Genomic DNA, 17,894 nt, shown 5'->3' on the forward strand with positions numbered 1-17,894 from the left:
GATTGAGCCCCATGTCAGGCTCCATGCTCACCAGGGAGTCTGTGTGAGAGTTTCTCTCTGTCTCTCTCTTTCTCTTTCTCTCTCTCTCTCTCCCCCTCTGCCCTGCCCCTCCCCCACCTCAAATAAATAAATCTTTTAAAAAAAATCTGGACAGAAAAAAAAATAAAAATAAAAAATAAAAAATCTGGACAGTTTTTAAATGGGGCAGGAGGCCTCCAGGTGGTTTTAAGCCCAAGGGAGAGCCAGATGGTTTGGGAGCCATATGGACGTGGGTTCAAGGCCCAGCACCCCCTCTGTCTTGCTGTGTGACCTTGGGCCTGTCTCTGAGATATTCTGTGCCTCAGTTTCTCCATCTCAAAAACAGAGCTCAAACAGCCTTATAGGGCTGTAGTCAGAACTCAGAGAATGTCCAAAAAAGTTTTTATATACTATAATGCTGTTTTGTGGCCTGTTTGGTGTTAAAGGCTGAGCCCTGGGGTGAAGCCCTCTTGCATCTTGGAATCTCTCACATCCAGCATCAAGTGGCACATAGTATGGATTCAAATTGTAGCTGGTTGAATGAATCACATTCTGTTTAGCTGAGGTTCATCATCTCCATTTTACACTTGAGAAAACAGACTCAGAGAGGGACAGCTGCTGTGCCAGCATCACACAGCAAGCAAGAAGCTGAGCTGGGGTGGAGCAGGTGAGTCACAACAGCAAAACCCACAACACCCAGCCCAGGGTGAGGATGTAACACACAATGTGACCTAAATACAGGGAGGCGGAGGTTGGGGGCTCTGGGTTCAAGTCCCATCTCAGCCACCCACCCACCAGTATGACTGTAGACAATGTCTGCACTACTCTGTGCCTCAGTTTCCCCATCTGGAAACCAGGGATAATGAGCACATCTACTTTACGAGGTCACTCATTCTGAGATTAAACACGTCAATTCATGAAAAGTGCTTGGCACAGAGTAGCCACTCATCTCAGCTTTATCGTACATTATTTATTCTTAAGGTATAGTAATTAATATATAATAATGGCTAAAAATTATTGCAGAAATAAGTATATAACAAATTAGATTATGTAACCGAAGGAAATAAGTGTGACCAATGATCAAATATAAATTCATAATGTGAATATAAAAACGTTGCCTATAAATGTGTTCTACTACACAATGCAGGTGTATGATATATTGGATATTATACCAGTGGTTCTCGAACCTGGGGCCAGCATTAGGATCTCCAGAGGGAGCCCGGGGAGCTTGTAAAACCCCCAGGGTTTCTCTGACTTAGCAGGTCTGGAGTGGGGCCCAGGTTCACATTTCTGACAAGTTCCCAGGGATGCTGATGCTCACCACCCTCTGAGAACCGCTGCATTATGCAATATAAATGCATCATTAGAACCCACAATAGGGGTGCCTGGGCAGTTCAGTGGTTGAGCATCTGCCTTTGGCTCAGGCCGTGATCCCAGGGTCCTGAGATCTAGTCCCACATGAGCTCCCTGCAGGGAGCCTGCTTCTCCCTCTCCCTATGTCTCTGCCTCTCTCTCTGTGTCTCTCATGAATAAATAACATTTTTTAAAATTTTTATTTATTTATGATAGTCACAGAGAGAGAGAGGCAGAGACATAGGCAGAGGGAGAAGCAGGCTCCATGCACCGAGAGCCCGATGTGGGATTCGATCCCAGGTCTCCAGGATCGCGCCCTGGGCCAAAGGCAGGCGCTAAACCGCTGCACCACCCAGGGATCCCTAAATAACATTTTTTAAAAAAGAACCTACAAAAAAAAAAAAAAAAAAAAAAAAAAGAACCTACAATAGAGCTATAGCATATGATCTGTGATAGAAGTGTAATACATACCATATAAATATGTTGCTGCATACTATTATATATCATATGATGGTAAGACATGCATTTTTAAATATTTAATATGCATTTTAATATAAACAAAATATTAAAATATATATCTAATAATTTATAGCAATTAGATCATATGTAGTAGATGTGAATTATGTAATTTTGTCTGGACATTCTTGTGCAACCCGCCTAGCTATACACAGTGACCCCACATTGCCCATCATCTAAGGGACTGATTAATTCCATGACAATGTGGATCATGTCAACAACATAAATGTTGAATGAATGAACACGAGGAATTACTGTCTCAAAAGAAAATTTTGTAGAAGCAATGGCTCCCAAATGATACTGTTGAGAGAAGAGGTGAACACAAAGGCAAAATGGGGCCTGACTGGTAGGACCCAGAGCTTGTCCACCCAGCCCTATATTTGTGCTTCCTCCTGCCCCATGAAGAAGACTCAGAGAGTCTGAAATCCTTTATCGTCATCTTATCATGACCCTCCAGGCTGCCCCTCCCCACCCCAAAGAGACATATCCAGCAGTCCCAGCGCCACACTCACCCTGGAGCATGCTTCGGTAGGCCCCCTCGGTCACCGCATACACGTGGGGTGGCACTTCATGGCGCTTCTTGCCCCGGTACATCTCCACAATGGCCTCTGTATAGATGGGAAGCTGCTTGTACGGATTGATGACCACACAGAAAAGGCCAGAGTACGTCTGCAGTGGGCAAGAAAAAAGAGGGCCTCAGCTGGCTGTCTGAGGTCCAGAGGGTAGCATGGGACTGCTGTGTACAGCTGGGCAGGTTGTGCACTGCACAACAACATCCATCAAAGTGGCTGCCATTCATATCATGACAACGTAGACTTGACCATTTGTTACAAAGACTTTCAGGCTGATGGTAAAAGAGAATCTATTGAAATTGCACAAATGTGCTATAAGGATAAGAATTCACCCTGATAGAGAACGCGGCCTTTGCAGCAAGCCAGACTTGGGTCACAGCCCATTACAACCTGAACACGCATACACATAAAATGACCCTGTGCAAGCTCATCTGCTGCAGCACTCTTTATAATGGCAGAAGTCTGGAAATGACCTGCAGGCATGTTCTTACAATGGATTCCTATGATACTTGCAGTGTACGGATCTGGAATTCTTTCCAAAGCATTATTGAATACAGAAAACAAGGTGAGGACTGTTTGCGCTGAATGAGGCGGAAGAGGAATATTTGTATGTATTTGCTTGAATGTACAGAAGATATCTTCAGAAGATATCACAGTATCTGCTGCTGAAATATGACAGGAACAAATCTGTAGTTTCTACCGAAAAAGAGTCACAGGCCCTGCTTACACTCCTACTGGAGAAAATGCTACATTTCAGGATCAAACTGTGAAAATAAAGATGCCATTTTTCTTGCATCCAAATTTACAGACTCCCTGAATTCACCCTCACACCTGATGGGCCCGGGCTCAGGACCCTGGCACAGGTGAAGAGCCCTTCCAGCTCACACGGAGCATCAGGTAGATGGGAGGCACTCAAGCCACAGAGACAGGAGGATCGCTAGAGAGCTAGTTGCCCACCCAGCTAAGCCAACCCAGAGAGCTAACCGGCTCAGCTAGCTGGAACTGGCTAGTGAAACTAGCCAAAGAGTTAGAGGCTTACTGGCTTCACTAGTTAACTATTAAACCACTGGGCTATGCAGCCAGCTAGCCAGCTACTTGGTGGGTTAGTAGCAGGACTGCTTTAAGCTCCCCAGACAGCTGGCGCTTCTCAAGCAGAGCAGGGTGTGGCCACCACAGGCTGCCCAGCTCCCAGGTGCCAACCTTTTAACGGTGGGAGGGTGGGTGGCCGGGCCAGGAGCAGAACAACCGGTTTGCTGGGTGTCTGCCCTCCCTGCCTCGAAGAGCTGCTCCCAGGAGCTCCTGGCTGGCAGAGGGTGGGGCAGCCGGACCACATTCCCTGGGAGGGTATCTCATGGCTGCTGGCGCCCCGGCCCCCACTCCTGGCTGGTGGGGGAACCCACTCCCCAAGCCACCCTCCCACCTCAGCCCCCTTGTTGCCAGGACGACACCCCCTCCCCCCCACCGCCCAATGGCAACCTGAGCTGGCTGCCAAGGCCAGGGTGCAAAGGGCAGAGGCTGGTGCACGCAGAAAGGGTTGGGGACACCTGAGTGGAGGGGGCATAGCTGGGGACACCCAGTTGGAAGGGTCTGGAGCAGCTGCCCAGCCCAGCGACTCTCTCCACAGTCTCGGTTTCCTCCCCACCTCATTACAGAGGCTGTGGGGATTAAGGGAGATAATGAATAAAAACCAGCCAGCCCAAGGCGGGGCCCTTAAAAGGTACTCCAAGTATGGGACCTGAGACTCTCCTTTTACCCATCCCAACTGGGCACTAAAAGCTCGCTCAGGCTTCAAAGCCACATGAGCCTGGGTTTCCAGTTGGTGTGTGACTCGCACCAGGGATCTGCCCTCACTGAGCCTCAGTCCCCCGCCCCGGAAAATGGGCTTTTGACCCTGACCACCTAGAAAGATTCTGAGTGAGCTGCCACAGTGCACCTTCTGGTGCCTCCCAGGGCTGGGAGCACAGTGTGTGCTCAACAAGACGGGTTCCCCTCCTGCCCAAAGCATCCAGGCAAAGGGACCAAGACACCAGGCCAAATAGCACATTGACGGCAGAAACTGGGTTTCTTTCTACTTTCCACTGGGCAATGCTGCCTTCCCCCATCACCAGTCAGCCAGTCCAACAAATGTTTCTAAAGCACACAAGCAGGGTGGAGCCGGATCACATCTCTAATATCTTCTGGCTGGTGGCTCGAGCAAGCACCCTCGAGCTTTCTGGATCTCGCTTTCTCATCAGATGGTGACGGACAGGAACAGCACTTCCACATAGGGTGGCTGGGAACCGTCATGTTGCACGTATGGGGCAGGCAAGGGCCCTGGAACATGGTGCGTGCTTAACACGAGATGTTAACTACTGCTGGGCCAATGGCTTCACCACCCCAAGGTGGAGGAATAGGGTTAGGATTGAGGGGGGGGTGTCAGCAAGATCACACCAGGAAATTCAGGACAGCACCCGACAGAGAAAGCAGGCACTCACTAAGTACTAAAGATTATTATTAAGACCCAATTAGCTTCCCATCTAGTCTTCTGGAATCTTCCATCGCACTTCCATTTGTGAGATCCCGGGGAGTGGCTTGGGCAGAGGTCTCTTTCCCAGGGCTTGCAAAAAAAGCAAGCGAGAACTCAGCAGGGGCCAGTGCAGCCTGGGGAGTGTGCCAATCGCATCCAGGGTCAGACAGCCCTCGATTCCAATCCCACAACCGCCTCCTCCAGTTGAGGGGCCCCGAGCCAGCCACTGGTTCTCACAGCCTTGGTGTCCTCCTTCCCAAAAGGCAGTCAGACTTCACAAAAATATCCTGAGCTTGTGATCTGCAACCCTTAACAGAGTGGCAATTATTGGGGCCACTTTATTTATTTTTAAATTGGTACATCTCATCATTGATTTCAATGTTCTTTTAGTACTCCCATAAAAGTTTTGTCATTTTTTTTCCAAATATAAAATATAAAACTAGTACTTTTCTTTTGAGGGTGTTAGCAAGAAATTTTTCTTGGTGAGGGAGCCAGCTCGAGGTGGTGAGACCCCAGCCCTCTAAGCTTGCTGTTTCGAGTACCACTCTGAGGCCACCTGTCTGGGTTCAAATCCCACCCTGACTCCTTCCTATCTGTGTGAGCCAGGACCCAAGTCACTTGACATTCCTGAACATCAGGTGATAACAGTCTCCAGCCCAGAGGTGCGCTGATAACCCACACTCAGCACTTAGAACAGTACTTGGCACACGGTAAGTGCTCAATAAATATTTGCTCACTACCATTATTATTATTTTTCGTTATTATTGTCTACATTCTTTGTCAATCCCTTTAATCCTGTTTGCACTAATAACGCTCTGGCTGCCCATTAGAACCACCCTGGAAGCTTATTAAAAATACCATTGTCCACGTCACAGCCCCAGAAATCTGTTTTAACGGGTAGGGTGGGGCCCGGGAGCTAATATGTTAAAAAAAAATCCCCCAGGTGATTCTAACTCGCAAAGACGGGCTTGTGAACCACTGCCTTCCCTATTCTACTTGTTTGCTGTAAAGATTAAATAATGCAAGAGATCCTAAATGCTCAATAGGCACGACATCACTGTAGTCAACCTCACTAGCATCAATCCCGTCTTTATCTTGAAAGATGCCACAGCAGATGGATGGCACCTACAGCCAGATCACCCAGGTCCACCATGACCCACTGGGTAAACTCAGTCAAGGAACTTGGCCTTTCTGTGCCTCCGGGTTTTTTCCAATCTGTAAAATGGGTACAAAATGCTTTATAATTGAGAAAGTGTATAAAAACAATATATTTACAAGTGCCTAGTGTCTGCTTAATAAATGTCCCTGTTTATTGTTACGAAACCTCTCCGGGACTCAGTTTCCTTTTAGATTAAACGAGGCTAATCACAGGCTCTACTCTGTGTAAAGTGAGAGGAAGTGAACTAATACATGGAAGGCATTTGGCACAGAGCCTGGCGAGCAGTTTTCCACACTCGGTGGTTGTTATTAATTATTATGGCAGACCCATATCTCTTTCTCAAAACCCTCTGGATGTGTCCTATTTGGAAATCTGGGATTTTTTTACACTTTAGGGAAAATAATAAGGTGCACAGCATCTACAGTATAATATTCTGGGATAGCCCTCAATGGGGCCCAAGGCAGTTCGGGCAACCCAATAATCTATAATTTGGCAACTAAGTGTAGGAACGGTCCCATGACCCGGGATACAAAGTAGAGAATGTCTGAGGCCACTCAAGGTGGGCACAGACCCCCAGCTCCCCACTCCTGGCCATGGCCTCCGGGGCACCACCACTCACATAGATGAGGCCCGAGTAGTACCGCTCACGGAGGTTGTGCAGCACCGAGGCCTCGTTGAGGCAGGTGAGCTCCGCCATGTCCTCGGCCTTGCTGAACTTGGGCGGGTTCATGCGCTGGATTTGGTCCCGCGGCAGCCGCAGCCGCCGCCCGCTCTCGGCCAGCTCCACTTCGGCCTCCTCCTCGCCCTCGTGCCGCAGCGCCGCCGCCTCGAACCCGTGTAGCTCCGAAGGCACCCACACCAGGCGCCGCGCCGTCCACTCCACCTGCGGCGAGGTGCCTGCGCCCCCGGGCGCGCCCCCCATGCCTGGCCCACTGGGCGTGAACAGGTAGGGCTGGGCGGCCTCCGGCACCGGGCTGGGCCTGGGGGCCACCTTCCGCCCAGGCACCGACAAGGTCGCTGCGGCCATGGTCTGCAAGGGGAGAGAAGGGTGCAGGTCAGGTGGGGCTCTGTCCCCAGCCCAGATCCCCCTCATCAGTCCCCACAGCTTTTCTTCGCCAGACCTCTTTTGACACATCTGCAAAATGGGCCCATGGATCTCCTTTACTAATTTCACTCATTCATTCATTCATTCATTCATTCAATAATTCTCTAATAAGCCTGGCCCAGCCAGGCAAGGCACTGGCCATGCATCCAAGAACAAGCCAGCAAAAAACCCCTGCCTACGAACACATTTACCTGCCAGCCCAGTGCTGCCAGCATGGGAACCACTGCCCCACACAGCTACTGAGCACTTGAAATGGAGAGTCCAAACTGAGATGGGCTTCTAAGCACCACACCAGATTTCAAAAGACTTCGTACAACAAAAAACTCATTAGTATTTTTTTATATGTGATGATTGATACATGCCAATGATAGTTATTTTGAATATGCTGGGTTCAATAAAATATATCATTAACATTAACAACATTTGTTCCTTTTGAGTTTTTTCCACTTTTACTGTGGCATTTTAAATTACACATTTGGCTTGCGTTATATTTCTACTGGATAGCGCTGCTGTCATCCCAGGAGCCAGATAAAAAGATAAATAAGTAAATTATATAGTATGTTAAACGTGATAAATGCCAAGGAGAAAAATAAAGGAGGGGGCAGGGGATGTTAGGATTGAGGGGTGCTGCAATTTTAATTGGGGTGGCCAGGGCAGGCTTCTCTGATGTGGTATTTGAATAAAGACTTGAGGGAGATGAAGGGAGTGAGCCATGGGAATGTTGAGAGGTAAAGCATTCCAGGCTGAGAGAGCAGCCAGTGCAAAGGCCCTGAGGCAGGAATGTGCCCCCATGTCCAAGGCATCGTGAGGTGGTAGGTGAAGTTAGATTGGAGACCAAGAGGGCCAGACTGGGCCATGATGAGGATGTCAAGCTCTGAGATGTGAGCCCTAGGAAGGTGTCAGTCTAATTTCTGTCACTCAGGTTCCTTGACCATTTCCAGTCTACCCCACAACTGCAGAACAAAACACTCCAATCTCATGCCTTAGTTATCAGTTTGTTCCTTCCCTGCAACCCAGCTTCCTTTTCTTTATGATGGGGAGAACAGCCCCCATTCATTTACTTCCGCATTCATCCAACATTCCACAGGGCTGTTCAGATACCAGCCTCTGCCTAGAGTGATTCTGGGGACCCAGAGATGCTTCAGAGGGGGCCTTGCCTTGAGGCGCTCCTGGTCTGGGGGTGACCAGCTGGGGTCTCAGCTGGCCACAGCCCAGTGTGACCGATGTGCTGGAATGGAGACACTGGGTGAGCGAGAATGTGCTAGACCCCTCCGCACCCTCAAAGGGCCCACAGACCAGCAGTGAACAGACCACAGCGATTCCAGGGCAGTCTGAGTGCCTTCAGGAAGAACACAACCCCGTCCCTCATTGTGCCCTGTTGCCAAAGAGTCTGTCTCTATTCTCTCCCTGCACCTCAGAGTCCTCCTCACTGCCCCACCACACCAGGCACAGGAAGGCCTGGATATTCGCCGCCTCTACCCCAATGTTTCTGCCTCTGCCCTCCAGGGCCCCCACCTCCAATATACGCCCGGAGAGGTCCCTCCAAACACCCACCTCCCCTTGAGGCCTCCCCACATCGGTCCCATCGGGCCCTTGCCTTTCACTCAGAGCCTCTCCCACCTGGAAACTCAGCTCCAGACCACACCTCCCACCTCCACCCAGACCCCCAACATAGACCCCCAAACTGGCAGCCTTGATCCTGGGGGTGTGGTGCTCTCAGGACTCACACGAATGGCCCCAGCCCTCAAGCAGCAGAGTTCCAATCCCCCCCAGTCCCCAGGTCCCCAAGTGCCAATGCTAAGCCCCGGCCTCCAGTGTGGCACTGATCCACCCAGAGCCAAGCCCCATCGCTGGGACTTTGCCCCAACCCTCACTCCACCCCACCCACTCCCCCCACCCCTCCAGCCCTGGACCTTTGACCAGGAAAGGTTTGAGAATTTTTGCAATCATCTGGTCCTCTGCCTCCCCTCCCTAGGGCCAGGAGTCTGGACCCCCAATCCCTCCTCCCTTGGACCCATGAGCCCAGAGGGCTCTCTCACCTCACTGCAGCCAGGCTAGAGGTGAGGATGATGGCACATCCAAAGCCTGAGGACTGACCACAGGCCTGACAGGGAGGGCCTGCAGGCCTCTGCTCCAAATGGCTGAGCCCCTCCAGCAGCCCCGCCCTCCTTAGCCGGCAGGAACACCTCTGCCGGGGCTCATTACCGTCACCAGGGCAGGTGCTTTCACCTGCCCTGGGAGGGGCAGAGGCTGCTGGGCTGGAAAAGAAAAAGGAGCCAGGGATCCGCCCCTGGGGCAGGGGCCGGGCCCTTGGCATCCAGCCCTCTGACCTCAGCCTAGTGCTAGTATTCAAGAGTCCCCTCCATGGCCAGACCCGGAAATCTGGGCCCCAGCACCTCCTCCCTCAGACCCAGGAGTGGGAGCCCCCAGCCCTTCCTCCCTCAGACCCAGGAGTGGGAGTTCCTAGCCCTCTCCTTCCTCAGACCAGGGAGTCCTGTCCCCAGCCCCCTCACCCCCTAGACTCAGCAGTCCAGGTGCCCAGGTCCCTCCTCCTTCAGACCTAGGCCTCCAGCCGCTCCCCACTCAGACCCAGGAATCCAAGCCCCCAGCCCCCTCCTCCCTCAGACTCAGGAGTGGGAGCCCCTAGCCCTTCCTCCCTCAGACTCAGGAGTGGGAGCCCCCAGCCCTTCCTCCCTCAGACTCAGGAGTGGGAGGCCCCAGCCCCCTCCTCCCCCAGGACCAGGAGTCCAGACCCACAGCCCCTCCTCCCCCAGGACCAGGAGTCCAGGCCCCCAGCCCCTCCTCTCCCAGAACAAGGTGTCCAGGCCCACAAACCCAGTGTCTTGGACCCAGTGCCTTTCTCCCTCAAGACCTAGGAGTCCAGGCTAGCAGTGCTGTCCTCACTCAGACCTGGGGTTCCTGGCCCCCAGCTCCCCTATTCAGATCCAGGAATCTGAGCGCCCAACCCCCATTTTCCCGAGACCCAAGCGTCCAGCCGCCCCCTCAACCCTCGAATCTTCGGAGCTACCTGGGGCCGCCGGCCAGCGCGGGGATCGGGAAGATGGGGAGGGGGCACGGGAATGCCCTGGCCGCTTGAGCTCTCAGGTGCGACTACCTCCGCGGTCCAGCGCGGGGCGGGGCCACGTCGCGTCACCCGGAGGGAGCCCGGCTCTGATGTCACCCAGCACCTGCTGGGCTCGGGGAAGGGGGCGGGTCCTGGAGCTGCAGGGCCCTGGACCGGGGATGGAGAGGGGGGCGGGTGGGCGGAGATGAGTCTGATGCCGGGTGGGCCGCGGCCGCAGCTGCAGCACCAGGCGCCCCTCCTCCTCCCGGCAGGCAAACGTCAAGGACCTGCGTGGCGCAGAGGGCTGAGGACTCCGAGAGTTCGAATCCCGCTCAAGCTTTCTGGGCTTCCCTCTTCTCTCCGTGAATTGCGGCCAAGGAAATAAATAAGATAATTTGGGAGAAATTGCCCCCCCCCAGCCAGTGTTTAAACAAGCAGCGCCTCACGACATCATTTAATCTTTCTGAGTCTCAGTTTCCCCAACCCCGAAACGGGACACCACAATCCACAAGGAATACTAGGAGTACCAAAGAAGACCACAAAGTGTTATTCTGGCCTCCGGAGCTTCAGTCTTCTCCTGGGTGGAATGAGGACTAAGTACTGGTAAGCGCACCTACTCTGTGCCAGTGTTTTTCTGATCCTAGAACAGCATTCTGGGTTTGAATGTATAGAATGATCTCAAAAACCAATGTGATAGGGACGAGCAGCATCTGCATTTGTTCAACGTGGAAAGTAAGGCATGAAGAGGGGAGGTAATGGGCTGACGGCCACACGGTCAAGAGGGAGAGCTGCGATTCTAAAGACGGATTTAGGGAGAACCGGTACTGGGTCCTCAAAGGGATCAATTTCCTCTTCCTCGTTGCTTAACTCTCTCGAACCTGCCTCTCCATCTAAGCCATAGGGACCACAGCCTTCCTTAGGGAGCTACTAGGAGATTAAAAAGGGTTAAGGGACCCAGTGCACAGCTGGTCTCCAAAGTGTTATTCTCAACCCCGTCTCCCTGCAGTCACCGCCTCTGTCCAGCCGCAGTGTTCCCCTCTCTGTAAAATGGGTACAATATAACCTTAAGTGAACACAAACTATTTAGTGGTAAAAATAAAAGCGCCCGAATACACGTTAAGCGCTCAAATATGCCTTTCCCTACCCCTCGTCCTCTGCCAGTCCTGACCCCTGTCTCCAGTCTGCGATTTTTACACGTGAGAACAGAGACACTTATCCGGGGGCGGAGGACTGAAGGCGATGACTCAGGTATTACAGCGTCTAAGGTCCCAAAGCAGGCCTCAGTTTCCCCGTCTGCGGAATGGGCCCGGGGCCTCCAGCGAGGACCTCGACCCGGCCTTACACACAGTTGGAACTGAGTTGGGGAGAGGTGGGGGAATGTAGACGCCCCGCCCCCCCGCCCCCCTCCCCGCCGCCGTCCCGCTGCGCGCCCAAGGTGAGGAGCCGCGTCACCGTCTCTCCCCCGCCGCCCGCGCCGGCCTTCGGGGCCCCTATCCGAAGCCCCTAGGCTCCGGCCTCCCCGGGCCCAGTCCCGCTCCGCCGCCTCCGGCGGGCAGCGGGCCCCGGGCACTCACCGGCTTCCAGGGCCGTCCCGAGGCTTCGGCCTGGGGAGAAAGAGGGGCGGGCCCGTCAGGAAAGCCCCGCCCGTACGAGCGCAGCAGGGGCCAATCGGCGCCCGCTGCGACAAGCTACGGCCCCGCCCGTGGGGGACGCGCCCGCCAATCAAGAGGAGCGGCTGGTGGACCGGACCAATCAGAAGTTGTCGGAGTGTGCCAGCCGTGGGAAAAGAACGGCGCCGGAGTGCGGAGCCAGGCGGCGCGGTCGTGGGCAGGACCCAGGCCTGACGGGCAGGGGAGGCGTCCAATGGCGAGCTTTGGGGGGCGGCCGGGGGCGGGAGGCCCAAGGGACACGGGTGAATGCGCCGCTTTGTGCGCGAGGCATGAATGAGGGCCTTTGTGAGGGCCGGCGTGGGGGGGGCGGCTGGAGGCCGGAATGCCTGGGTCCCCCGGGAGCCGGCGGGCAGGAGAGGCAGAAGAGAGAATTCACTTTTGTCGAACGCCGGCCGCGTACCAGGCACTCTCCCAGACTCTCACCCACCGCGGAGGTGTGGGCGATGCCGTCAGTAATAATAATGATCATTTATTGAGTGCCCGATGGATGCCAGGAGCTGTGCTAAGCGCTTTACCTGCATGATCTCATTTAATCCTTACAACTACCCCTTGGAATTAAGATCTTCATCTTCTAGATGAGGTAAACCCAAGCTTAGAAAAAGGGCGTTAATTGTCGAAAGTCATGGAGCTGGCAAGTGGCAGAGCAAGGACTCGGATCCCGCCAAATCCGACTTCAGAGCTTGTGCTCTTAACCACCACATACACCCAAACGGTGGTTAATGCTGCCCAATTCTCAGATGTGAAAACTGAGGCTCAGGGAGAGGCAGATGACTTCCCAAGGTCACAGAGCAAAAGTCCCACTGAACCCAGAGATGGAACCCACTCTGAAGCTACCCTGTTGCTGGACAGCCCTGCATCATTGTTTTTTGAGCTGTGTCTCCATTTTACAGGTGTACACTGAACTCCAGGAGGAGTGAGCAGCTGGGGTGGCGGCAGGGGGCTGCTTGTGAATCAAGTTCCAGCTAGTATGCTAGCCTGGCTCTGCTGTTCAACAGCTGTGTGGGCTTGGGCCAGTTGGACTTTTTTGAAATTCCATTGATTTCTGCATCTGTAAAAGGAGGTGATGATCTCCCTTTCTCCACTCTTGTTCCCCCACCAGCCACACACACACACACACACACACACACACTGTCTACTGCTGGTAGGATCCTGTCAAACTCTATTACGACAGTATCCCTCCTCTGCCCAGAAACTTGTGCTTCATGGCTCCTTCTCCATAAAAGCCAAAGTTCACACTATGGCCCACAAGGCTGTGTGATGTGTTCCCTGGGGCCCTGTCTGATCTCATCTCCCTCTCTTTTTCCTGTCACTCCTCTCCAGACACACTGGCCTCCTGGGTGTTCCTAAATTCCACAAACACTTCCCATGCATGGTCCTGCCTCAGGGCCTTTGCATTCACTGTTTCTTCTATCAGGAATCCTCCTCCCTCCTGGTTCTGCATGGCTGTCTGCCTTTCACATTGCCAGGTCTCCTCCAATGTCACCTGCTCCTGAAAGCCTGTCCCAACTATTCTATATAAACTGATTCCCTTCATCACTTTCTCCCCTGACCTTGCTTTGTTTTTCGTTGTAGCACTGGAAATATTTATATGTTTATCTGTTTATCATCTGTCTCCTCACTAGAGTATAAGTCCCAAGAGGGCAAGGGTCTTTGTTTTGTTCAGTGCTGGATCCTCAGGGCCTGACACACAGTAGGTGTTCCATAAGTTTTTGTTTAATCAATAGTAAGAAATCCTTGCATTGTGTGAATTAAATGAGTTAATTCATGCAAAGAACTTAGTGTGGACCTGGCACTGGGAAGAGGCTGAATAAACAATGATTATTATTACAGTTGTTATTTGGTGCTCTACAAACCCTTCTGATAGTATGAAGGAGAGAAACAACAGAGAATCTACCTTAAGGGAAAGAAGTCAGAGAAAGGGAATGGTTGACAGGTAAGAGACAGAGAATACAGACACAGGTGAAGAGAGATGGAATTGGGGTGGGGGCAGACACGGGTGCAAGCATCCAACTCTCAACTCATTTGCTTGGCAATGGCAAAGGGCAAATGTTAGTCCTTGCGGGCAAGAAGCTTTGAGGTTGCCGTAGCCACAGCCCACCTCTTTGCAGATAGTGAAAGTGAGTTCCAGGGAGGGGAGAACTTTTCCGAGGGCACCTGAAGTGATAATACAGTTCACAAGTATGGGGCCTGAAACATGCCCATCATTATCCCAGTGCATCCTCATGCCAGCCCTATGAGGTTGGCACTGTCATTACCCCCACTTTACAGGCCAGCAACATGCCTAGGGTCCCTTTGCTGCGTCCGGTGGCAGATCTGGGTTTAGATTGCAGGAGATCAGACCTGTGAGTCTATGCCGTTAACCAAGAGAGCTGCGGCCCCTGTTATCTGGCTGAAGTGTTCTCCATGGAAGTCTCCTGCAGTAAAGACAACGGGAGCTGCTATTTATTGAGTAGCAACTGTGTGCTGGACATTGTGCCCGTTATGTGTATTAACTCACTGGATTCTCTCAACAATTTGATGAGATGGATACCTTCATTATCCCCACTTGACCGATAGAAAAATAAGGCTAAAACAGATGAAACTCCATGTACGTGAGGGCACCAGGGAAGAGTGTGTGAACTGGGACACAACAGAAATTCAAACAGGAGGGGCACCTGGGTGGTTAAGCGTCTGCCTTTGGCTCAGGTTGTGATCCCGAGGTCCTGGCATCAAGTCTCACATCAGGTTCCCCGCAGGGAGCCTGCTTCTCCCTCTGCCTATGTCTCTGCCTCTCTCTGTGTGTCTCTCATGAATAAATAAATAAAATATTAAAAAAAAAAAACTCAAACAGGAAAGAAGGCTGCGGCACTCCCATTCTAACCATATTCTACCTGGCAACTAGTGATGTCATCATTCCCACCAAGGTTCTAAACTGGAGATATCATTATTTCTGCCCAATCTATAGGGTAACTGATGCCATTACTGACTGGTAATATTGAGCTTCCTTTTGCTGAGGACATTCTATGAGCTGGATGTCTGTGCTAAACACTTTAATAGTTGGTGATAGATATTTAGCACTTACTATGTGCCAGGCACAGTACTAAGCTCTTTATGTGTATTAAATTTTACGTGGTAGGTACTAGTGTTATATCCATTTTACAGATGAGGACACTGACAGAAGGCTGTCCAAGGATGTGGACAGCTAGAAAGCATCAAAGCTCAGATTTAAGCCCAGGCAGTCTGGCCCAAAGCTTGGAATGTGGATCACTATATGAAACCACCAGAGAGTGGCTGAGACCCAGGAAACCAATTCAGAACCTCTATCTGTCCTCCATTTCAAGTCGGCACAGAGGGTCCTTAGGATAAAGACCCAAACTCATTCCCTTGACGGTCAAGGCATCTCCACCACGCATCCATCTCTTCACCCCAGCACTGGGATTGTCCCCATTAAGCTGTGAACTCAGAGCTGTCAGTGGCCAGATCTGACTCTGTGGGTGTAGCATAAGCTGTGATAGAGAGGAAACTCAAAATGGGGGTTATGGAATATTGAGATGGATGTATCAAGGGAAAAAGGAAATGGGGATACGGGAGCATTCTGAGTTCCCAGAAGAAGAGAAGGATTTCTGCCAGTTGGCACAGACCTCATTATTCTTAATCCACAATCACCTTGTCCTGCAGAATCTGAGTAATAGGCAGCACAGGTGTGGGATAAAAGCCATCAGGAAGCTAAGTTCATGGACCAAAAGAAAATGTTGGAGCTGAAAGGGGAGGAGACAGAAGAACCAGGGAGGGGATTGCTCTTTGGAAGAGAATCTGGGAGGATTTTTTTTTTTTAATGATTTAGCAATCACTACATCCAATGTGAGGCCTGAATCACAACCCCAAGATCAAGAGTCACATGCTCTACTGACTGAACCAGAAAAATAAATTAGAGGGAGCAGCTCCCATGCCTGGAGAGGTAGGGGTTTTACTTTGTGTTAAACTTAAGCTTTAATTTTTTAAAGATTGTATTTTTTTAATTTATTTATTTATTTATGATAGTCACACACACAGAGAGAGAGAGAGGCAGAGACATAGGCAGAGGGAGAAGCAGGCTCCATGCACCAGGAGCCCAACATGGGATTCGATTCCGGGTCTCCAGGATCGCGCCCTGGGCCAAAGGCAGGCGCCAAACCGCTGCACCACCCAGGGATCCCTAAAGATTGTATTTATTCATGAGAGACACAGAGACACAGGCAGAGGGAGAAGCAAGCTCCCTGTGGGGAGCCTGATGCAGGACTCAGTCCCTGGACCCCGGAATCACAACCTGAGCCAAAGGCAGATGCTCAACCATTGAGCTACCCAGGCACTCTAAAACTTTCTTATTTTTTAAAAAAAAATATTTTATTGGGATCCCTGAGTGGCGCAGCGGTTTGGTGCCTGCCTTTGGCCCAGGGCGCGATCCTGGAGACCCGGGATCAAATCCCACGTTGGGCTCCCGGTGCATGGAGCCTGCTTCTCCCTCGGCCTATGTCTCTGCCTCTCTCTCTCTCTCTATGACTATCATAAATAAATAAAAATTGAAAAAAAATATTTAAAAAAAATATTTTATTTATTTACATAGAGAGAGCAAGGAGGTGGGGTGGAGGGAAAAAGAGAGTCTCGAGCAGACTCCCCACTGAGCACAGAGCCAAAAGTGGGACTTGATCTCACAACCCTGAAATCACCACCTGAGCTGAAATGAAGAATCAAGGTATCCCAAGCCTTAATAGAGAACATGAAATGGACAAAGAACATGCTAAGTTTCACTGTGGGCCCTGACTGTAATCCTTCCTGGGCATTTTCTCTCTGTGGTGAAGATTTGAATGGTTCTAGTATTTTATTTTTGGTTGCTGGGCTGTTGTTTTCCTGCATGTGACTCAGAGTTGGAACTGGCTCTGAGACAAGAGCATGTTGGCGGCATCTTGAGGGTCACAGATGAATGACGGTTCAGTTCTGCGCCAGCAAATATTTATTGAATGCCTACTACGTGCCAGACCTGTTTTAAAACCAGGGGTCAGCACACTTTTTCTGGAAAGAGCCAGACGGTAAATATTTTCAGCTTTGAGGGCCACATGGTCTCTGCTGTAACACGCCGCTTGCCCTTACGGCAGGTAAAGAGCCATAGATAAAATGTAAATGATGTGGCTGTGTTTCCCTAAACCCTTGCTTACACACACACACACAGGAGGTGGGAGGGTCTGATCTGTGGGCCGTAGTTTTCAGACCACTTCTGGAAACTGAGATGGAGGTTACAGAGACATAATCCCAGCCCTCACAGAACTCAGATCTTAATCTACTCCTACAGGCAGGTGGAGGGAAACTGCTCACACCGTAGTTAAATCCTGTTTTTCCTCCACTCAGAGTCCACCCCTGGAACCAGTCTCACTCAGTTAAAGCAAAGTCCTCACCAGGGCCCCATAGGCTCTCCACCATGTAGCCCCCTTTGTTCCCTCTTTGACCTCATCTCCTGCCATCTCTCCATTGCTTCCTCCATGTGCTCCAGACGCACCACACTCTGCCCTACCTCAGGTCCTTTGCATATGCCATTCTCTACTGGCATCCTCTTCTCCTGGGTAACCATTTGGCCCCCTCATCTCTTTCTAGTCTTTGCTCAGATATCACCTCCTCCATGAGTGCTTCTCTGAGCACCTTTTCCCCTGGACTCCCAATACCCCTCACTTGCTCAGCCTTTAAAATTTTTTTTCTTTCTACAGCACTCAGCATCCTACAACCTGCCAGTAGTTTGCTTATTACATTCATTATTTATTGTCCGATGCCCCCAACAAGAATGTCACCTCCATGTTGGTGTGGAATTTTGTCTGTCTGTCCTCTGCCATGTTCCCAATGCCTAAAACACAGGAGAGCCTGGGACACAGGAGACACTCAACACACTCTTGCTGAAGGAATGAATGTGTTCCAGTGGTAGAAACA

At 51.3% G+C, this 17,894-nt stretch overlaps 1 protein-coding gene across 8 annotated transcripts in view; it reads right to left on the minus strand.

The window, feature by feature from the left end:
- MYH14 (myosin heavy chain 14) overlaps positions 1 to 17,894 on the minus strand; it is a 102,000-nt gene that overhangs the window by 76,345 nt on the left and 7,761 nt on the right. For 4 of the 8 annotated variants that reach the window (XM_049108797.1, XM_049108790.1, XM_049108773.1 and 1 more), the window contains exons 2-3: positions 6,744 to 7,154; positions 2,400 to 2,556 (exon numbers count right to left, since the gene is read on the minus strand). In XM_049108797.1, the coding sequence (XP_048964754.1) occupies positions 2,400 to 2,556; positions 6,744 to 7,154 (568 nt within the window). Of the gene's footprint in view, positions 1 to 2,399; positions 2,557 to 6,743; positions 7,155 to 9,268; positions 9,410 to 10,257; positions 10,404 to 11,867; positions 11,986 to 17,894 lie in introns of those variants that run through there. The other 4 variants (XM_049108792.1, XM_049108778.1, XM_049108775.1 and 1 more) reach the window with 3 other exon arrangements.

The sequence above is a fragment of the Canis lupus genome, chromosome 1, assembly GCF_003254725.2.
Source record: "Canis lupus dingo isolate Sandy chromosome 1, ASM325472v2, whole genome shotgun sequence".
Classification (NCBI taxonomy): Eukaryota; Metazoa; Chordata; class Mammalia; order Carnivora; family Canidae; genus Canis; species Canis lupus.